The 22,994-nt window shown below is 42.8% G+C and overlaps 2 protein-coding genes and 1 long non-coding RNA gene across 5 annotated transcripts in view; 1 reads left to right on the top strand and 2 right to left on the bottom strand.

The window, feature by feature from the left end:
- Positions 1-3,302: 3,302 nt before the first annotated feature.
- Positions 3,303-6,814, top strand: LOC121358075. The gene is made up of 3 exons (XR_005955827.1): positions 3,303-3,441; positions 6,064-6,148; positions 6,766-6,814. It is a non-coding gene; the product is annotated as an uncharacterized LOC121358075 (long non-coding RNA).
- Positions 6,815-9,334: 2,520 nt separating this feature from the next.
- Positions 9,335-17,704, bottom strand: ZNF622 (zinc finger protein 622). 2 transcript variants are annotated; one of them, XM_041475957.1, is made up of 8 exons: positions 17,252-17,704; positions 16,795-16,985; positions 14,508-15,116; positions 13,007-13,261; positions 12,139-12,301; positions 11,235-11,347; positions 10,243-10,386; positions 9,335-9,666 (listed from the first exon to the last, which is right to left on the bottom strand). In XM_041475957.1, the coding sequence occupies exons 3-8, from the start codon at positions 15,112-15,114 to the stop codon at positions 9,539-9,541; spliced, it is 1,410 nt and encodes a 469-aa protein (XP_041331891.1). In that variant the 5' UTR covers positions 15,115-15,116; positions 16,795-16,985; positions 17,252-17,704; the 3' UTR covers positions 9,335-9,538. The 2 variants fall into 2 exon arrangements, with proteins under 2 accessions (XP_041331891.1, XP_041331892.1); XM_041475958.1 differs by lacking the exon at positions 17,252-17,704 and adding an exon at positions 17,156-17,174.
- A 136-nt stretch (positions 17,705-17,840) lies between these two features.
- The window catches only part of RETREG1 (reticulophagy regulator 1), a 64,687-nt gene continuing 59,533 nt past the window's right edge, over positions 17,841-22,994 (bottom strand). For both annotated transcript variants that reach the window (XM_041475960.1, XM_041475959.1), the window contains one exon: positions 17,841-22,066. In XM_041475960.1, the coding sequence (XP_041331894.1) occupies positions 21,555-22,066 (512 nt within the window). In that variant the 3' untranslated portion in view covers positions 17,841-21,554. The remainder of the gene's footprint in view (positions 22,067-22,994) is intronic.

Raw genomic sequence — 22,994 nt, forward strand, 5'->3', positions numbered from 1 at the left:
TTTGCTTTTTAAAGGATGCACTACAGCAACTGTGTCATGAGAAGTTGCCTGCCCTGTCCTCTTGGGCTAGTGTGGGCTACATTTGACTCCAAGGCAATTTGTGCTTACTATTGAATGTGGACAACAGTTTGCATTTCCGATCAGGCTGGTGTACTATCTCTAAAGTTCTACACCTCTGGTGAAGATTGTAACAAACTTCTGGTGTAAGATAGCAAGTTCTGTCTCCAGAGACAGAAGAAACCACATCCAGTGGTTTGTCCTGTTTAATTCTGATTCTGCTGGGTCCTTGCAAAGTGAGTGTTTTCCACAAGTGACTGGATAGGAGACATTGCTGGAAGGAAGCTTAGAGATCACTGCCCGGGGGACTGATCTGATGACTGAATCAGCAGCATTTCTCTGTATTTTAGTCTCAAAATTCAGGACAAGCAGACATCAGACAGCAGGAAGAGGAAAGCACTGAGGTTAACATATCCTATGTTAGCCAAAGAAACTGAACAACTAAAATCATGTTTGTAAATAATGCAAATTATGTTACACTGAAACATCAACTGGAATCAGAGCCCTGACAAAAAGCTAAGTTTTGTGGGAGAACATCCCCAATGTTGTGTGGCTTTCCATAGAAGAGACCTTGGTGCCTACTGCAAGATTTCCTTTTCCTTCTGTCTGAATACATTTACCTCTTTCTTGCTGTAACCTTGATCTATATTTGTACTCCAGACAGGGCACATCACAGAGAAAGATGAACAGATGTGTAGGAATGCTGAGGCTTTTTGCAATATCATCACCTTGGCCAAGGAGGAAGATGGCCTTTCAAAACCTCATTCATAAATTGATGCTGTTGCATTAATGAAGGAATTCCAGTTTAGTCTTCAATGGCTCCAAAAAATCATTAATTGTAGCACAGTACAGAGAAAAAAACAAAAGCTCGGTGTACATGACTAAAAAAGAAAAAAAAATACACCAAAACCCGAAAGGCAAAAAGGTTAAAATGGAACTAAATAAAATAAATTACATCTACCTGAGAACCAGTCACCTATTCCATATCTGGAAAATGCTGAAGTCATTATATTTCATATTTTTCTGAAGCATTTGGCTAGTTTGTAAGAATAGCTCACCTACTTCTTCTATTAAAACATTAAGTAACTACTCTGTAAATACTATCCTCTAAAAGTCCATTGAGATTCCTTTATTGCAGGCTGCAAACTTTTACACATTCAGTATGCAGAGGTCTTGGACTGCACAAACCCTTTTCCCATTATCATACTACTTTATTCTTTTCCTCCAAACTCTTTAAGCTGTGCTGCAGATTTCATTTTTTGCTCTGATAACCTTGAGAGTTGCTGGTAGGTGACTAATGAATTAAAACAGGGAAGCTCAAGGTGCACATATTCAGAATTCTCAAGAGTTTGCCTCTGAGATAATATCTAATAGGATATGCATGCCTTGGTCACACAAGAAGACCCCATGAGCACTTAAGATCTAACTGATACACAGTAAAACCCTGAGAAGCAAAGATTTATTAAAGGTGGAAGGTCTTAGCAGGAATGGAATGCTAAGGAGGGACAAAAGCCCATAAATTGCTCTCATAATGACTTTACACAAAAAAAAACCTGAGAGGGATCTGATTAAGTACATCAAGGCAACCAGTTATGACATTTTTTTGTGAGTGAAGGTTTGAAAGACCTATGATAAAACTGCTCATAAGAGCTACTGACCATGTGGGCAGATGGGGCACAGTTTACCTGGATGCTCCTGATACGTGACTTAATGCATTTGCATGACCTTCAGTCCTAGGCACAGCTGCTTCTTGCACTTGCCACTGGACATCAAACCATCCTCTAGCCAGTCAGAAGGGGATTATTTCCCCACAATCAGTGAGCCAGTAAAATAGTACACAGAATAACAGAGGATTTATTTAGTTATTCTCTCTGCTTGACTGATTTGCTGTTAATATCTGCTGCTGTCACAGACAGGCATATCAATGGGCTTGGAAGTTCAGGACTCTCTGTGCTGGAATGCCTCACTTAGGTGAGCATGGGAGCTGTGATCTGCTCCTGCTGACACAAACTGTACAAAGAATAAAATGTAAATTTTGCTATCAGAGTTCCTTTGGTTGTTTGCTAGAGTTACCAAGCGGCTTCTTTTGCTTTACTCAAAGCTCAAATTCCTAATTGAGGGCCGGTGTCAGGGAACAAAGCATGGATTTGGGGCTACTCTACTGAGCCCTGTGAGCTCCTAGCCAGCTTGAGATGACTCAGGAACAAGAGGAGCAGCAGCAAAACAAGGACACAGAGCAAGGGTATCTAACCATGGAAAGAACAGGTGGATTTCCAAATGATTCAATGTTTCGTGACCTTCTGAGCCTGGGTAATCTCGCAGTTGGGACATGATAAATGTTCAAGGTGGGCTGACTGCAGTTTCTGGCACTGATTCCTGACCCTGAGTAACTTCAGAACGCACGTACAGCTTTGGCTGTAATCCTGCCCAAAGTACCTCAGCTATTCTTAATGGCTGTGCTGGGATTGCTTCTTGGAGCCATGCCACAGTACAGAAAAAAATGGATGATTCATGGGGGCAAAAGACCAAGTCATTTAATGTAAAACTTCAAAGGCATCTGGCTGATTTCTATATTTAGCTGCTTAGTAATGAGAATTTGAACAGCTGGCCTATTAATTAAGAAGAGGGCACCCTCCTGCAAGCACTTAAACCTTCAAGTCAGTTCTGGTCAGCTGTCTGAAAACCATCTGCCCTCAGGAGAGGACTTTCTGCTTCAGATTGAAGTGCCCAGACCTGGGGGAAGGCAAGATGTTGCATTAGATCCTGCTGATTAATTCCTGATAGCTCTTTGCTAGAGAACTGTGTGGGCACAGCAGAGCCACCTAATCCTCCCTGTGCTCCGTAAATGGCTATGAAATTGTGCCATTATTGTACTGCTCCTCCCCTCATCTATAAAAGGCCATTCTTCTGTCAGGAACTGTGTTGCAGGAAGAACCACGATGGCTTTAGGTGGAAAAGAGTCAAAGACAAACCTAAGCACAATGTGTTCTCTCATGCAGCTATGTTAGGCATAGCTGAGTTCAACAGACAAGGAAGGAAACCAAGACAGACTCTGATGAATTACGGGGCTTCTACTGACACCTGTTGGCAAAACTCTCAAATATCCAAGGATGATGGACACAGCTCCACACCTCACAGATCACTCTTCCCTTCTGTGTGGGACAATGCTTCCACTGGCAGCAAAACAGAGGCAATTGCCATGTCCTGTACTGAAGATGAAGAAAGACAATGCCATTTACGTCACTCTTCCCTTCTCTGTGGGACAAGGAACCTTCCACTGGCAGCAAAACAGAGGCAACTGCCATGTCCTGTACTGAAGATGAAGAAAGACAATGCCATTTACCAGTCCTTTATTTGAATGTGGGATCAATTATTAGAGTAAAAGTAAGTCTGGGTTTATTGTTGGCCTATGGCCATTTTAAGGTAATATCAGTTGGTAATGCTTAGCATGTAGTGGGAAAACCCCCTTGAAACAATTCTTCATTTTGAAATGTCATATTTGGAAAGCCTGCACAGTATAGTTTAGTTAAAATATGGCAACTTGAATGACAGGATTTACTGAAACACTGTGATTGCAAGCAATTAAGTAAACTAGGTATGACTGCTCCTATGAAAGATGTCAGAAAATATCTGCATTGTGGAAAACCAGTGAATATTTTATCAAGATTTTCAATGCATATATCATGAACAAACACATAGCTGCCCTACCTGTTAAGGCATTAGTGTTAGTGCAGCAGAACAGGGAAAGAGCAAATACAGATCTTGCCTAGGGAAGCCAGGCTGCTTTCATGTCTGTAAATTGCAGAAATTTAAGGGTGGAACGATACCCAAGCCAGAAAAAGAGAAGCCAACATATCTGTAGGTGACTGTATAAACCTTGCAAACCATTAACAAGCATTGCCAGGGGTAGGAAATGTGAAATTGTTTTTGTAAGGGGGCATTTGGTTGAGGTGGAGCAATGCAAGGCAAATTGGCCCTGAGGTTTACAGGTACACCCTCTTTTCTAGCTTAAAAGAAACACAAATAACAGAGGAAGCTGAGGCACAGACAGCACACTCAGGCTTCAGCTGGTGTTGAGGGCTGCACCTCCATGTGCTGCAGAGCCTGATGTGAGTGTTCTGCAGAGACCAAAAGCTCTGGAGCACTGCAGCCCATGTGACACAGGGAGAAATCTCGGGAAGACTCCTTCCACCTCAGCTTGCTGGAAAATATTGCCAGAGCTGGGTAACAGGTTATCCTGCTGCACTGCTCTTACACATCTAAGTCCTTGGTTTACCCATTTGTTGCAGAAATGCAACTTCTGTTGGTCTTGTGACTATTTACTGAGCCACTCAATTTTGTGAACTTCTGTCTGGGTCTTCCTGGCATGCTTTAAATATTAAAGTTCCCATTGAGCTGGCAGAATAAACAAAGAAGTGTTCCAAGGAGAAGTGTATCTTGCTACAAATTTCATTTTGTAAAACATCAGGTTATTCTTTGTCGCCTCTAGAGCTCATACAAAATGTAAAAATCTTCCTTTTCCCCTTCTGTAATCAATAGCATTTGCTGCTGCTAAGTCTGTTATTTGGCTTATTGATTGCTAGTCATTCCTACTCAGACCTGTTTCCTGAAGATCCTTCAGGAAAGGAATATATAAGATATGAGGTTACCTGATGTGAACATGCAGTTTCTGAGTCCTGGTACACATTCCCTTTTGCCTATTAACACGATGCAGGAGGAGCAAGCCTCTTACTTCCACATTAAAGGTTATGGAATTTGTCACTGTCAGTTGCTGGCAAATATGAAGTTGAATACATAAATAAAGTAAAAAACAAATAAGATCCCAAGACAACAAATATAAGGAATAACAGAAAATATGTCTCAGTGTTAGACGACCCTCTTCCTTGCATCAGAGAACTGCATGAAGACATGCATGCTTGGTAATGTCATTATTAAAAAACCTGCTTACAGATCGCTTCTTGCTTTTGGGAAGAGTCATGTAACTTTACACTGGGAAGAACTTTCAGAGTGGTTTTGATTCCCTTCCTGACCCAGCTAGAATTTATCACTCTGCCTTTTAGTCTGGTATGCTAGATGTGCAGAAATCCTTAACACAACACCAGTTACAGGTGTCCTGTCACCACTCCCATGGTTCCTGCAGTGCCTGGCTGCTGCTTCTTACACAGTTTGGAATGCAGTGGGAGACAACAGAAATTTCCTTTGGGCCAGAAGTGCCTTTAGATAGTCATTTTAAATATCCAGGCTCTGCCAGCTGCTGAGGATTTGATGATACTCTGGTGACTGCTATTCTGTAACTGCAGCATAGCAGACTGTTGGATTAAAGCAATTAAACATTAAGACTCATTAAACTAATTAAACATTTAAGGAGTTAAAGATGAATTTTTAATTTTCAGTCAGATGTGCCCTAAAGCTTACTTATAACCTTCCATCCACTGTGGTCATGATAGTACAAACCCACTTGAGTCCCTGCAGTGCAGTGTCCCACCAGCAGCACTGATCTGATAGCGTGAAGGAGGATGACCAAAGCCCTGAGCAGATGAAGCCCATTAGCACAGCTTGCCACAGTTTCAATAGATCAAAAGTAACTCTTAAGAGCTGCAGTGAATCTCCCTGAGATGCCCCTCCAGCATCAGCTGTCAGCTGGGTAACAGACCAACACCTTTACATGTCAGGCCCTTTGCAATGAAGAAACCAATCAGGGATCAATAGTGGACTTTTAAAGGAGCTGCTTACTTTCAATACTTGCTGACTTGTAGCTTCAGCATAATTAGCTGTTAATTTGTTTTACATTTCTGAGTCCCCTGTGTCTCTGGAACACTACATCCATATGCTTCTCTCTCATTCCTAGCTCCTTCCTTCTCGATGACAGGTACATGCTTTTCCCTCTAGTAGCATTTGGTTATTTTTAGGTAACTAAAGTGTACAAAACAGAAGAACTACTTCCAAAAGTACAGATGTGCTCCACCAGCTTCACCAGTTCTTTCATTCTGCTGCTTCATTCTGCAGTGCCACGTGCAGCACTGGGATCACTTCAATACCCAGCTGTTAATGGATGGACTGGCAGGAAGAGCCCCAGCCTTGTCCTGATGAGGTACCTTTGCTATGCTTCTTACCAGCCTTTCCTACAATGAATGCACTGCTTGAGAAGGGGTGATCTCCTGCTCTGGGAACAGCATGCCCACTGAATTACACTCATACCAGGAAATTCTTGCTCCAGAGTACCCACTGTACTCTGACACAGTCTCAAATCTACTCATTGTAAGAGCCAGAAAATGCAAGGTTAGAGCAGGGGAGCACAAGTGCAAGGCTGGATCATAGCTGGAAACACAGCTTCCTGATAGGAACAAATGTAATTTGGAATTCTTTCAGGAAACAAAAAATTGCCCTCAGCTATCCTTTGTACAGGGAGGCAAAAGACTAAACACTGAGAAGTGTGTTTAATAAAAATACTCTCAAATACTTTGACACAGTTGGAATTATCTACAAGTTGTGCAGACTGTAGCATTGTCGCTGACAATCTCCATGTACTTGCTCCAGCTATCCTATGCCAGCAATGCTCTCCCAGGACCTACATAAAGATATTAATAGCAATTCATCTCACAGAAGCCTGGTGCTAATCTTGACTCATGGCAGTGGTGAGCTTTGCAGTCTCACCCTACCTCTGTTCTGCATGAATGCACTCTTACTCGGCTTTATTTATTTTCATAGTAAACACAATTCCGGGAAAAGCTTTCCTACGCCCTCTGCTGGTTTTCCAAGACAGCCATTTTCACCCGAGTCTTACAACTCTTCCTGTAAAATACCGGTAGGTTCCCATACCTCTTCCATTTTCTTCTGACTAAACTGTAGCAAGATTTATAGGACAGAATCATAGGTGCAAATTATACCGATTACTTCCTCCTGTTTCCCTGTGACCTACAAAATGACTACCAATTTTCATGTTTACTTACCAGCGTTTTTTGAACTTTACTGTTCAGGAAATACAGGCAATCCCCACCTCTTCATAAACAGCAGGCTTCCTTGAGTAAGTCTGCACAGAGAACAGGAGCTGCCTTTGGTTCCCTTTCATGTTGAGGAGAGTGGCAAACTCCATGCAACTTCAGCCTAAACCTTATGGCTTCAAAGTAATTTTTCAGTGGATCAATTATTTCCTTGTATTTCTGCCTTCACCGCCAAGCCTCCTTAAACACTTAACCGCTAAGACTGAGGCAATTGTACTAGGCAATTCCCAAAACTCTTCCAGAATAATTCTTTAGTCTTTAATGTAAGTTTTGTATATTCCATGAATGTTTACCAAAAGGTCAAGACTTCATACTGCTCTGATTCTCACTGGTGACTTACTCTGGTATCCAAAGCCAGTTCTGCAGGTTTCAATACTCAGGTTAGTAAGTCTTAACACTTCTATTTCTGTATTTTGGTGTATTTATGTATAAAGACAATCTAATTTATCCATAAACGTAAAACCCTTTGATAGTAATTCTCCAAAGAAAAAGACACGACCAGTTCAGTTCGCAATGGCCAGATGGTGAGACTTGTCAAATACAAGGGTGTATCCTCAGTGCTAGAAATCCATACCATAATCACAGGCTGGGCCAGGTCATGACTGCAGTAAGGGTATGGTGTCTGACAATTCACATAGCTTGAGTCACATAGCTGAGACCAGGCGTCTTAACTCTGAGAGCGAATAACCCTGAGTGAACCCTCTACAGTAAATTCAAACGTGCACCAGATCCAGCTAGGGATATACAGTGGCAGTAACCCTATCTTGTCGGGAAAAAGGAGGTACTCATTAATCAATCCAACTTTAGTTTAAGGTTTTGGACGAGAACACAGTCTTTCTTGGAAATTCCTTCTGCTTCAGTTTTCCCTCCACTCAAATCTGCACCTTTTTAAATTGTATTAGCCAATTTACTTACTAAATGTTGTGCAAGTCTGTAGCCTCCATTACTGCTCAAACTCTTTGTTCCCAGTAAATGCAGGAACAGCAAACAAACTTCCAAGGCAGCAGAACTTTCACTGAAGAACCAAAAAACCACTAATGAGCAAGACACCACAGACAAATCCACAAAAGCAAAACCCCCACACAGCATGCACCTCCACCATGAAATTATCACTTTCCTAAGAGTCCCATAAATACAGTGCTCTCTCAGAAGTGCTGACATGATGATGGTGCTGCTTCTTCAGAACTCAGCTCTTAGGGAGACTAGAGAACTACTTTAAGTCAAAATACAGCGTTAAAACACAAGTGTCTCTGCTATTCTCAGTGATACCACACATACACCACTCACAAGAAAGAAAGCAAGCTTTTACCAAACCCACACAGTGAAAGCCACTCCTTGGGAATCCAGTGCAATCCTAAATGCAGAAGTGCAACCTGGCTGTAGCCAGCTGCCTTCCCACTGAACTGACAGGCAAGGAAACAGCCATGTTCCTGTGGCACCTGCTCAGTGTCCAGCACATCACAACTGGGGGCATCGGGAGCCAGCCAATGACTCTGCAACTGCCTGCCTCCTTAAAGGAAGGTCAGAAGTGGTAAAGTCATGGAAACATTTAACATCTCCACCAGCAGGACCAACACAGTGCTGCTGCCTCAGCTCTTACATGCAGGTTTGCTCTGCACCAGCCTGCAACAGTTCACCTGCTTAAGTGGGAGAGCCTGCCTGTTCCACCCAATACAGGTCTTGGGTCCCTGCATGATAACCAAACACCAGTACTGAGTGGGCAAAACAACACTGTCATCCACAGTATCTTCAGGGTTTTAAGTAGGAAATGCAAAATTTTGATTGACATTCATCTAAATGTTAGGATAATTTTGAGCAGTTTTCAGGAAATGAAAATTCATTACATTCAATGCAAAACAACTACGCTGCAGATTATTAATCCAGCCCTGAGCTGGAGCATTAGGCAGGTACAGTCAGCTTCTGAGGACAGTATTAATCCTGGAGTTATGTTTTCCATCAGTACATTTCTTCAGACAATTATTACTTAACCTTCCATGAAACTTTGCTCTCAAATTTTCACCTCAATAGTGCCAGCTAGAACTCCAAAACGCCCAGCTAATATGTCTGGCACCACAACTGAAAACATTCAATACACTCCATCTTAAGCATTTAGATCTAGGATCTCCTCTTGGCCTCGACCAGTTAATAGAATTGGAAACGGAAGATATTCAGACAAATGACGATGTCAACTGCCCCCCAGAAATGGGCTGCAGGAAGATGGGCAGCAAGACTATGCATGTACCTTCAGTCATAGCCATGACTCCTCTGCCACATGATCCACTGAAGATATTTTATTTTTAAGTTAGGCCCACCATTATTTCAGAAAAAACAAGTTCCCTGCTGTTCTTCTTTTTACAGACACACCTGCAAACATATCAGCATTTGATAGGTACCGAGTCCATTTTAATAGGAGAATCCGCAACCCAGAAACCATTAAATCCCCCTTCCCATAACCAGTTGTAAGCCACTCTCTTTGGAGCTCAGAATCTAACTTGCATCCGGAAATGCATCTGCTTTGTAGCGTTGTTACTCATTCCTGTCTTGAGCATCCATTTTGACTTCATCCTCTGCAGGTACTGCATGTCACGCTGCTGAGCAGAGACGGCCCCTGCAGGGAGAGAGAAGGAAGAGAGACGGATCAATGTCTGCCACCTTACTTACAACTTGTATGCAACCCAGCTGACCTACCCACGTACTTCAGCAGTTACCTATCTTTTTTTTTCCCCATACGGTACACTTCTTTCCACTTTTCTCTGGGGAAAGCCCAGCTCCCTCTACAAATACCCATGACTGTGATTAAAGCAAAAGACTGTTTTGCATTCCAAGTGTGATTCTTGTATTTCAAAAGTGGATATAATCCAAAACTCTGTTCCCCTACTGGGAAAGCATGACTTATGTTATATTACTAAATAGCAAGAGTAGTGACTTGGACAGGTATAAACCAAGAAATCTCAGGAAGTCACCAAGCATCACAAAGAACGGAATGAAAAGCTTGCACAGAAGCTGCACTGGATTTTAGAAGCAAACTTTCTATATCCGCTTGGATGTCAGGAATTAAAATGAACCGAGTGGAAAACAAACTACTGCATAAACCCCACGTGTCAAGCAAAGTCAACCTCTGGAACTGCAGAGTGCTGACATCCCAGAGCCTCCTCCTCTGCAAAGGCCTCCCACTGTCACTCACCTGCCTGCCCTGTCCAGCCCAAGGCTCGGTACTGCTGCAGCACCCGACCCACGGCTTTCTTGTTCTTCGCAACAGCCACGTCTCTTGTCACACCAAAACGCTGCTTGTAGTACCTCATCAAGGAACGGTGACCCACTCTGGCACCTGTTCACAGGAGGGGACATCTTATTATCCATCATGAAACAGCTTCTGAAATGGAGCACTCAAGCATGTTGTGAGAACTGTGGAAAAACCCTCTGCTGAGAAATGTTATTAAAGGGTCCAGAACTTTAAATTTTTTAGGATTATTAGGGAACTCAATGTAATTACCCTAAGAGGTGCTTGAAGGAAAAACAGAAAATGTGCTGCTATTCAAGAGGGCCTTAGCTCAGATAATAAACGTGCAGTTATCAGAAAAGAAAATCTTAATTAGTGGAATGAGCAGAGAGGCAATGCTGTTTCAAGTAAACAGTGAAGCCACTTGCTGACATTCAGGAAAACTTGTGTAACTGAAGAATTGGCAGCCTTTTCAGAATGAAAGGGCTGAGGTCCCCACATACAAAACCACCAAACAAAAGAAAAAAAAGTGAGAGTGCCAAATGCTGAACTAGAGAAAGGCTATTTAATAATTTAATTTACTGAACTAGTTTACTGAATTTGGTGGGAGCTGGCTCTCTACAAAAAACTCCTATACTAGATAAGTTATAGCCTCTCCAAGCTGCACTCAAACAAATATGGAAACTCTTGGAGTAAACCATGAGAGTCACATAATGAAGAGGTAACATGGGCAAAGCAACCCACTGCTCCAGTCCACATATCCGTCGGTGCTGAAGAAGCTGAACTACTTGGCAATGAAAATAATGGAAGATGAGGACATAACCCCAAAGACACTTAATGCTAAACTACTTTCTCCCTTCCCAGAGGAAAACACAGCAATGGCCTGTGCTGCAGGTACTGGAGGCAGATATGGGAAGTGCAGAGAAAGTAAGCTGTGACATAAACCCCATGCCCACCTGATGGAAGGATCAGCTCCATGGTGTCATCATCATAATCCAACTCTTGCTCTGCCGAGTGCTTTCCAAGACCCTCCACATCTTTCCCATCCTCGTGATCGGGATAACTGCTCCTGTGGAAGAGCAGCAATACATGGGTTAAACATGGAGGGCAGCCACAACTATCCAGACCCACTCTACAAAAGAACCACCATGCACAGCTACAGCAAGGCACAAATATTGTTGTGTTTCACCTGCCTTGGTCTGAGAGCTCCTAATGGCAGAACTTTGCCCTGAACAAAGCCTGGAGACAAGGAACCCCTTTCCTCCACCCTGTTCTGCAACTCAGCACAGTTCTGCTGCTGCACACTTAACAGTGACTTATGGTGAAAAGCCACCACAGTGCAGGTCACCAGCTCCGCTCAGCTACTGAACAAGTGCAGCAGCTCCACCTGTCACCACAATATGAGGTATTTCTGACCAAAATGAACACAGCTTAGCATTAGCTGCAGAAAGTTCAACAAGAGGCCTCAAAATCACAGCAACTCCAGCTACACAATGAAACTTATGTAAGAAACCCACAGTAGGTCTTAAATCCACAATCTCTTTAAAAGGTAACGGGAAAGACAGTTATGACCTTTTATGGCCTTGCTGGTGCACTGAAAGCTCAATTCAGTAACAGCAAACATGCAAAACAGAATTCAAAATGTACTTTGATGTAGGACTGGTAATTATGGTCACAGAAGAAGACAACCCATCTTGTTGTTACCATTACCTAAAAGAGTGGGGAACCAGCAATGCAAAATAAGTACTGGAACCTGAAACACCACTAAATTTTAAGAATGAATAATAGTTTCTAATGTAATATTTAACTGTTCTTTTGTCTGTCCCCACCTGTGTACCACTCAAAGAGAAATGACCTCACCTAAAATCATAGAAATCTGCAAATTCCAGGGCAGCATCTCCATCTGTGAAGAGTTTGCAATGGCTTTTATCATTCATATGAGCCTGGACCGCTTCCGTAGAGTAGAAGGATTTCCCCTTTTCATTGCACCAGATGCAGATTTTCCCAACACCAACTTTCTCTCCTGCAAAAAATATTGGCACTTCTAATGGTCTGAACAAAATCCCCCTAGTCAGTAATTAACATTTCTGTGACAAAGCCTTCCCAGCTTGCAGGCAGAGAGACTTAAGAGGAGCCTTGAGCCCTTAATTTCCAAGATAGCCCTGCTGTTCCTATGCCGTGACCATATGGCCCCACCAGGGACAAGTCTGGCCAGTTAAAGATTTCTTGTGACAAGGTATGGGTCATTCAGTATTCTCAATAACAAATTTCACACTTCTAACATGTTTTTCTATCCAATACTTCAAAATTATTTTATTTGCATCATTATTTTTAGACTTGAAGGATGATACTTTTTTCCTTTTAACTCTCTCACAAGCACTTGTAAACCCAAGAGACAAATTCTTGTGACTCACTGGTAGAACAACACAGTTTGTATGATTACTTTAGCAACAGAATTCTGTCCCAAATTTCACATTATCTGAACAACTTTCTCAACCTCAGAAAACTATGAGCGACCTGCAGGGTACATGACCATGTTTGCTCATCTAAGTTTTTTCTCTCATTCTTCCTGGAAAGCCTGTGGTCCTGCTCATGATCAAAATACTGACAGCACTAAGACAAAAAAAAAGCAACCCAAACCAAAACATTTGGTGTCATACCCAAATGAAAACAAGAACTATCAGAATATAATTATCCTGACAAAAAGATTAGAAACATTCAGTCATACCAAGATACTTGATTAGTCCTCTGAGATCCACAAGGTACTCTATGTCTGGAATGAAGAAGCTGTGGATTTTTGTCATATGCGCCACATTTTTTGTGAGAGATCTTGAGTGATGGGAACAGAACAAGCAGTCTGTGACTGGTATGGCCCCAACAGCAGGAATGCTTTCAGCCTCTACCTGCTGTTCCCCTTCTTCTTCCACACTTTCCATCTCTTCATCAGAGCCAATGTCTTCATCAGAATCCATATCTTCCCAGTCTTTTAAAGGAAGTTTTAAAAAAAACATATTTATTTTATACTTTTCCCAAGCAAAATACATCCCAAATAAGTTAGAAAAAGCCATCATAGAACATACTGCATTTTTTGTTCTTACAGCTAAGTGCCACACAGTCACTTCCAGGTGCAAGAATTTACCATTGCCAGTAAAAGACATTTCTTTTTAAGATGCACAGCAAAGCACAAGGTCACTCATAAAAACTGTAGGCAGATGTGATACTTTTCGCCCTCCATTTTCTCAACTATTAACACTTTACTGCTGTAAACAGTAGTGTTAACATTAACACTAGAGAGGAGCAAGCTGGCTTCTTGAGGTGTTACAATGTATGCTCAGAGGTAAATGTTTCTCCTCACGTAGAACAGGTTCACTGAACTGCAGCCGAAATTTCAAGAGCACAAAACTGCTGTGACAGATGCAGTAACGTGACACAGGGGTTTCAGAAGCTGGATTGAAGTTCCACCTCACTCACACCTGTCCCCTTGCTTCAGCTCAATCACCCCATTCAACTGCTCCAATAGATGTGTGTGGAGCTGCACTGTCAACTACAGCACTGAAAGCATCCAGGTTAAAAATAACTATTTTCTGGAAATTCTGAAGCTCTGATCTTTTCAGCTGTCTGCTTTCCAGGCTGACCTCCAACACAGAGCTGTATTCATAGGAAGAGGCCACTGGGGTGGCAACTCTCAAACCTAACACAGACATCAACACGCTGGGGGGTGACACCACACAGTCAGGTTAAAGAGCAAATTTTCTCCTCTGGTCTTGGTGGGCAGAGGGAAACAACACCAACCACAGTCCCACCTCCCTTCAACAGATCAGGAAATGACTTAGGATAATAGCAAATTATCATAACTGGATTTTTGTTCATTTATTTTTCAGAAGTAGTTTTAGGGTAACCTGTTATATCAACCTTCTTTAAAGGAAACTTCCTTTGACGTTTTATGTGGGAAGCAGTGCTCTGTGATACAGATATACTAGTGACTATACTCAATCTCTACATGCATTAGTGTCTGTCTGTAAGCTGAACAGCTGGCAGTCCAGATACTCACACAGAGTCCTAGACTGCAAACACGGGCAACCTTAACTCCTTTGTTAAACTGAAAATTTAATCAACAGCAAGACCTTCTGTGATGGAAAATGCTGCACTGCTATAGAAGTAGGAGGAAGCTTTTGCTCAAACCATAGCTTACCCCAAGCTATCTCCTGTCAGTGTGTTTACTGCCTTACCTTCCTCATTATCCTCTTCTTCCTCTGCCTGTTGCTTGGCCAGCTTCCTTGCTTGCTGTTCAAACCACTGCAGCCGTGGAGGTATTTCTGGTCGTTCTCTGCTCTGGGACAAGCTGGTGCTTTCCCTGGAAACTGGAGAGCTACTCGCATGACTAGGAGGTTGAGGTGTCTTCTTTGGAGACGAAGATGGCTGGGCTCTGATGGCTTGCTGAATAGCTGTGTTCATTTCATCTTTATTTACACTCTCTGGGGCCAGCCCCTTTTCCAGATTCTTCTCATTTAATATTTTCACCTTCTTGCTGACAGCTTGGACAGTTTTCTTCTCCAGCTCCAGGTGCTTCTTGGACTTCAGGTGATTCTCATAGGCATTGAAGGTGGAGAACCTCTTGCTGCACACTGTGCAGTAAGTGGCAGTGATTTTGTTCTGCTCCTCAGCTACTGCTCTCTGTGCCAGGACTCTCTCTTGAAAATTCTCAGCAGTAACAGGAGGCATGTCAGCAACTTTACGCTTCAGGTTGTACCTGTGCCAGTCACTTTTGTAATGGGCACGCTGAATGTCACCATCCTTGAAAGCCACACGGCAAGTGATGCAAGTGTAGGTGGCCATTACTAGAAAATGGCAAAAAAATAAAATCATGTTAAAAAATTAAGTAACAGACACAAAAAAGCCCCAACACCTTCATCCTGACAACCTTATTTTAAGGCAGTGTTAGACACACAGTTCTTGCACAGAATTACTAAACACCAGCATCAGCAATGAGTGCGGTATTCACGGGCAGCAGCAAGAGAGGAAACTTATAAATAAAAGACTGAGTTCACTTGTACCACAACAGCAGCTGAGCATCCCAGCCCTGGATGCAGAACCTGCTGTGCCTGTTGGGACTAGGATGCATGAAAGGGCCTCCAGTCACAGCAAAAGTATTTCAAATGCTCTACGCTTTTCACTGAACATCAGTGACTAGAGGTTCTTAACAAGCTCGTCTTCTACCAACTGTAAGACTTTGGGGAGACCAGTGATTCCTCAGAAACAAGGGTAAAAAGGGAAAATCTGCTTACAGTCCTATTTAGCATCTTCCACAGCCTTATTAAATGGCAAAAAAAAAAAAAAAAAAAAAAAAAGTTACTGTAGTTAAAAATAAAGCCTTCTTAGCTACTTTGGAGCAGTGCATGTAGTGTTGACAACACTTCACCCTGCAGAGCTGTTCATCTGCAGATGCAGTCAGTCATGCCTAGCACTTGAAACCACTGCTAACCCTGCTCTCCCTTCACTTCCCACTATCCAGCCAACCCATGCTACTGGGGCTGGGACAGGACAACTGCAGAGCAGTGACCTCCCACTCATGTTGTCCTTTCCAAACCCATACATTTCCTTCCTTCTCAGTGCTTGATGAAATTTTCCTTTTTTTAACAAAGTTGATGGAATTTCTTGAATGCTGCAAAATCAAAGAGCAAAAAGAGTGTAATCTGGAGATCACAGAAAACACCCTCATTGTTTAACTGATTTAGAAAAACTATGGCTTAATCTGGAGAAAAAATAAATAATACATCAGGATGAGGGGGTCTGAAAGCAGGGAGAGGAAGAGCAGCCCTTCCCTGAAGCTACTAACAGGGAGAAGCAGTGGTAGAAGTCATAAACATGTAGAGTGAAAACACATGTTATGAAATGCTCATTCCCTGGAACCACTGGGATCCTTACTTATTGCTTGTGCTATCGGCAGTGTGATAGTGACGGGGGGGATGCAGCAATTGAAGGCCATATAATCTGGAGTACTATAAGCATCTGCCCAGTACAACAGACCCTTTTTGTGTTTCAGAAAAAAACGTGTTCTCTGCCCACTGCGAGATCCCGAAGATTCCCTGAGGCGTTTCCCTGCCACCCGCAGCGCGCCCTGCCCTTCTCCCCAGGCAAGCACCAACCTTTGCCATAAAGCACTGACTCAGAGCCACGCTGGCTGCAGTGACAAACCCCTTGGAGGGCGCTGAGGGAGAGCACTCTGCTCCGGTCCATGAGGGACAGACAGAAGCGGCACGCTGCGTTACCACGGGGACACTTAAAAACACCCAGCCTCGCCCCGCTCCGCCCCACCCGCAAGAAAGCAGCTCAGGAGACGAGATTTGTAACTAAGAGAAGCTAAAGCCATAAACCTTCACCTCTGTTACGTGGAGACGCGTTTACAACACAAATTGCGCAAAGCAGAATTCCCGTGTAGTGACAGGGATCCTTCCCGCGTCCCGCCTGCATTTCCCCTCCCGTTTTAAGCCCCAGCACCGAGGCCCCGAGCCCTACCTCGTGTGGGGCTCAGCAAAACGAAACCCCAGGGCACAGCCGAGCCCTTCAGGCCAAATCGCGGTCTCCCTGAGGCTCTTTATCACGGCTGATTTTTAGCTGCCTTCGGGTGGATTTACACTGAGCCCGTGTCCCTGATCCTGGCACAAGGCAGGCGTTTACCACACGGACAACAAAAATTCGGGCAAAACCTATAGATAAAAAAACGAAAAACAAAAACCATGAGATAAGACAGGGCGCAGGCGGCAGCCGGAAGCCGCCAGGCCAGGCGTGGAGCAGGCCGGGCTCACAGGGAACCTGCATCCCAAGGGAGCAAAGCCGGCTCGGCCAGGCCACGCCTCCTGCCCTCCGCCCCCGCTACCCTCATTGGCCCGGGCCGGGTCGAGCCGGTCCATTCCATTCCAGCACATTTCAGTCCATCCCGTCCCATCCCGCCCCTGATTCCCGGGACACGCACCTGCGGCCGGCGGAGCGGGCGGTGCCGCGCGCGGGGCAGGAAGCGGCCGCGCGGCGTCCGGCGGGAGCGGCCCGCGCGCGCCCCCTGGCGGCCGGAGGGCGCGGGGCAGGGGCGGGAGCGCCGCCTCACGGGCCGTACTGCGGTGTGGCTCTGCGCCTTCGGCTGGTTGGGCTTGTGTTTGTTTTGTTCCTTTTTGTTCTGTTTGTTCGGGTGGTCTCACGGAGTCAGTTAGGTTGGAAAAGATGTCTCCGATCGAGTCCAACCTATGGCCGAACACCGCACTAAGTGCCACGCCCAGTCCTTCCTGAAACGCCTGCAGGGACGGTGACTCCACCACCTCCCTGGGCAGCCCTTTCCAGTATCTGATCACCCTTTCTGTGAAGAAATTCTTCCCGATGCCCAACCTAAACCTCCCCAGCTGCAGCTTACAGCTGTCTTCTTGTCCTATCACAGGTTACCTGGGGGAAGAGGCCGAAGCCCACCTGGCTAGAGCCTCCTTTCAGATAGTTGCATAGAGTGATAAATTAACCCCGTTTGTTGCTAGAGGGTTTATTTCCATTTCTGGGAGCAAACACACAATGAGATGATGAAAGATAAAAACTAACACATATTTATTAAAACAATCAATATAATAGTTCCATGTTTACAAAACAGTGATCAGGCAGGTAAAGTGCTGCAGAATACTTAAATACGGACATTTTGTAATTCTCCAGTTTCTGGTTGCCTGGGTGGGGGTTACTCACAGACTGCGACGCTGCTCATGTGCTGAGAACAGACGTGGAGACTACAGGGATTTATTTGTTCAGAAGGCTGGGACAGCCTGGAGAAAGTGCAAAACAAACACAGAACAAGTAGAACGAGTATTTCTTCAGATCCCGTTACTTTGGGTTGCAATTATTTAACCTACTCTGCATAGAATAGTAATTTTTTTCTAACAAACACAAGAGTGGTCAGTAGGTGTGTGGTACATACACATGGAAACCTCGTGTTATGGGAACGGTGGTTTTGCACTGGATTTGACACACCAAAGGCCACCAATCCGATGGAGATCCTGTCACGTGTGTACTGACACAAGGGGAAATTTTCCGAGTACAAAAGAGTGACCTGCATCCCTGCCCTGACATACATCCTTTTTTTCCATCGGGATGCGTGAAGAAGCCACTGCAAGGCACAAGAGGGTGAGCCCTTTGCTGCCAGCTACAAGCACACACACACAACACAAGCAGCACCGATTCCAGGGCAGGATCACACACTCTTACCCCATGGCATTGGCTCACACTAAGCCCTCTGTGCTGCCCGTGTGCCTTCTGACTGGAAATCACATGCAAGGAAGCTTTGCATGGAAAAACTGCATGTTTCAAAGCTATGTATTGCCTTATACCCCCCTGCCTGTCTTCCTGCCCAGGCATTCCATTTGAAGGATGGGAAGGTGACAACAGTGCTTGGTAGGAAAGACGCTGTAGACCATTGTAACAGGAATTTTTAAGGAACTGCTATTTCTTGGCTGCTCCTACAATACAACAAAATGAAGTTTTCTCAAAGGATTTCCAACTGAGGGCAGTGTGGAGAGGATCCACAAAGGAGAGAAACATTTTCTTTGTGTTTTGCTGGCGAACTGCTGGCAGTGGAATGTATTGTGTCCACGCAAAGTGTTTCTTACATGTGGTTGTGTGGAAGGGAAGAGATAATTTCCTGCAGAAAATTAGACATCTTTTTATACCTGAGGAAGAATATTAAATGTTACAGAATTACATCCTTCCCATTACACAGCATTTAGGGGATTGAATGTAATTAACTATCATGACAGCAGAAAAAAAATTTCTAAAGACTCTCAGATGAACAACTATGTCCCTAACTTTAATGATTTACTCGTTCAAGTTTTGGTTGTTTTTTTCTTTCTGAAAAAAAAAAAAAAAAGAGAGTCATACTGGGGAAAAATCAATCTATTTACCTATCTTGAAACCAGAAAATGGGTCATTTACAAAAAGTCTGAGAAACTCCTCCAACTGCTTTTCTTTCTGATCTAATCTATTATTCTAGAAGAGTGCCCCTGTGTTACATACTTTCATAACCACAAATATTTTCCATAAAACAACAATAAAGTGCACGCTGTTACAATGCCACCGTTGACAGCCAGCTAGCCTGTCCTGCCAATCTGCTCCAGAAAAGCCTGTGAACAACTGCTCCCTCCCTGCCGCCTCTCCCTGTCCCGCAGCCAGTTTCCCCTTCTGGCACCAGTACTCCTGGACAAGGAAGCACACAGTTGTTTGGGCATCCTACAAAGCTTCATCAGCAACTTGGATTTGTACTCTTTTAACTGTACAGATTGTCCTAAACGTGCGGCAAGGAAATGAGGCTTTTAAGTCATCTGAGAACTTTTTAAACTCACTGATTTTCCAACAAAACCTTTTTTTAATTTTGGTTGGGTATTTGATTTTTTTTTTTAATTTGTTTTTTCCAAATGAGAAGAACAGCCTGGTGAAAGCTAAAGAAGAAACTTAGCAACTAATGCTGTGGAAGTGATGTGAGCCATGTTTTCTAATGATTTCCTGAAACTCAGGTGTTGAGATATTGTAATTTGAAAGCTGCGTCTTGTGGGATCTATATCCAGCATCCACTTATTTCATAATGTATTTGATAATGAAGGCACAGGCTTACCCTTTTACTGGTAAAGGACAGCAAACACAGTCAATATGCACTACTGACACAAAAAGCACAAGCAACAATAAAGCTAGTGTCAAAACATCTCGGCATCCTTCCTTTTGCTATACTCTTTTTGGCCATCTGCCTAGCCTTCCACCTCAAAAGGAAAAAAAAAAATACAAAATGAAGTTAATTTCAAACACAGGTTTACCTACACATATATGTTAGTGGAAGATTTTTATCATCTGTTGCTGTACTTTTTGAGGGTCCTAGATGACAGTATTTACCTCTTCAAATGCCAGCAAATGGAAATTTACTTGAGTAGTAGTAGCAGCTGACATGGTCCCTCAACTTTGCTAATGGTCTACATCACATTAAAAAAAACTAGCTTTATTTCATCCTATTTCTTGGATTACTATTGCTTGGTATTGCAATGCAGTTTTGTCACAGGTGAACAAAAAAGCCCTAGAAAAATAAGTTATCTGCTTGAGATCCCATGCCACTCAGCATGTGTGGACTTTCAACTGGCAAATAATTTAAACAAGTTTTTTGTTTAAAATTACATGCCAAGAAGAAGATTCTGAGTGTCTTCTCCAGCAACTGACCTCACCAAAAGCTTCTAAGTATTTTAAAATCATCACCTTGCAACATAACTTTTGAGGCAAGTGGAAGCAGCTATCACAGGAAAAAAAGCCAAACCAAAACCTACAGGATCTCAAATTAAGGAAGTGGCACCTAAAAAGCCTTTTTGCTTTTTTTTTTTTTTTTTTTAATCTCTAATCTCTACTCCAAACAATAACTACCCTCACCTGCTCCCAAACAGGTTGTTCAGTTTACACAATATTAACTTTTAAACATAAAGATTCATTGGCTGACTTCGCACGGGCAATACTGCCAAGGATCAGACTCCATCAAGGAACACAGCAGGTGGTCAGTCATATAACATGACACTTGACAGCTCTACAAGCCTATAACAGCAAAAAACTTGGAAATGCATCACCATATCCAAAATAATTCAAAGGTTTTAAGTATGAAATCTAGGAGGTTTTATAGTGTTGCACACATATTTAAACTCGAGTTGTGCCAGTTAATGTGTTTCATATGCAGTAGATGCACTACACATAATGCTAACTGCAGGGATCCATACTTTTTGGTAGGATTGAAGGAGGTGAGATGCAGTTAATCTCACTGCAGCCCTCTGGTAACTTGCCCTCACAATATGAGTCATTAATTGTATTACATGATTGGAAAACTAGAGTAAATAAACTGCTGATATTGGAAATTTGGCTCAGGACCCCAAAATAGATGGTTGGCAAAAAGGTAAAAGAAACCTCTCCCCCAACTATTTTTAACAACTGACTTCCACCACACATCTGCAACCAAACAGTGGATAGAGAATTCATTTCCATGCTATTAAATTGAGGTACAACTACCAGAAACATTAAACTATCAGTATTAGCTGATACTTATCCAGTTAATTCACTCTGCATAAGGGAAATTATTACAACACATCTAAAGGGATAGTTAAAGCTTACAGCTCAGAATTTTCTTCTCTTTTTTTTCTTTTTTTTTTTCTTTTTGTTTGTTTTGTAGTATTTGATGGTATTTTTTTTGTGTTTTATGTTTAGTTTCTCCTGTGTTACCAGCTGCAACTTCAAGGTTAATGACTTCCAAGAAGATTTGAAAGGAAGCCTGAAGACTTTTTCTTTTCCTGGGATTCTGCTTCTTGACCTTGTGAAAGTCCCAATTCTTTCTCAATCTGCTCTAGCTCAGACTGGTCAAGCAGTTCAAAATCATCACCTTCCTCTGTGTCTGTCTCCTCGCTCAAACTGGGCGCTGCCTGTGATGGACCTTGCTGTAGGGACTGCAGCTGGTCTTTGATGGCAGCAGACACCGCAGCCGTGATGACATCGCCAGCAATTCCACTCATTAAATTAAAGGTTTGGTCACTGGTCAAAGGCAAGGACAGCCCTGCAGTGGATGGTCTCTCTTTACTCTGTCTGGAAGCGTGATCCGCCTTGACATCAGTTTGCTCTTTCCTTCGTTTTTGCTGGGTGGGCAAACCGATGCTTGAGTCATCGTCGTCGTTTGTGCCGGCACCATTTTCTAAAGAGGGAAACTCCAAAAGGTCTCTAGCGAAAGCTTCTTCATGATCACTAGGTCGGTCAAAATCTATTACAGGGTTAACAGAAGAAAACAGTGTTAGCATTCACAAAAGGTTTCCCAAAAAGGCAGCCCCACGTAACAATGTGAGTAGCAAGTGTTCCTCTGAATACATTTACTAATCCCTACTCTAGTAGTTCTCTAGTGGAACGAGCTTTTTGTGACATCAAAAACAAAATGGTTTTGAGGTCATAAATCTAGCGCCACAAATCTGCTGGTATCAACCTAACTATTTGAACAAAGTAACTTTTTTAAGCTAACTTTTTTAGGCATTTCTCTGCAATGAAACAACCCATGCAAATCTTCAGCACAGCTGTTTCTAAATATACCAACCACATGAAGTCCTAAAATCCATCTCTCTTCACAATATATATAAACTACAAATATGTAAACATGTAAGATGTGTTACAAGCTTTTAACATGCATATGGAGTAATAAAAAGAATGCTTATCTGTTTAAATAAAGATATAAAACCAATGTAAAGACTTAATTTCTTTTTCCTTTCTTGGCCAATGCTTGTATTAAAAAGGAAACATAAAATGGAAACTCTACAGATGATCAGAATTGTTTCATGTTTTCAAGAGGATAAAAAGCAGGATGCAATCAAACATTTAATTTTAATTGCTGCATTAATGAATGACACAATATTTGTTATTAGAAATGTGTAAAACATACCGTGGAGTACATGGCCTGTGGAAGAGGCCTGAATCAGCACAAGCAAATACTTTCATCAAGTATTTGAATGAGAAGGTAAAAAGTTTGAACTTACTTTCTATGAAAACAAGCAATAGGAGCTTGTTGCAGGAGCATTCATAAGGGTTAAGGAAATAAATCCTAAAAATGACTCCTATGCCATTTTCTCCATTTTCTTTAGGAAAGACAGGCTGAGAAGGTGAGAAGGAAGGGTTGTGCTGCATGCAGAGTGGTGGCCCAAATG

The sequence above is a fragment of the Pyrgilauda ruficollis genome, unplaced genomic scaffold (assembly GCF_017590135.1).
Source record: "Pyrgilauda ruficollis isolate IOZ18807 unplaced genomic scaffold, ASM1759013v1 scaffold37, whole genome shotgun sequence".
NCBI classification, from domain to species: Eukaryota; Metazoa; Chordata; class Aves; order Passeriformes; family Passeridae; genus Pyrgilauda; species Pyrgilauda ruficollis.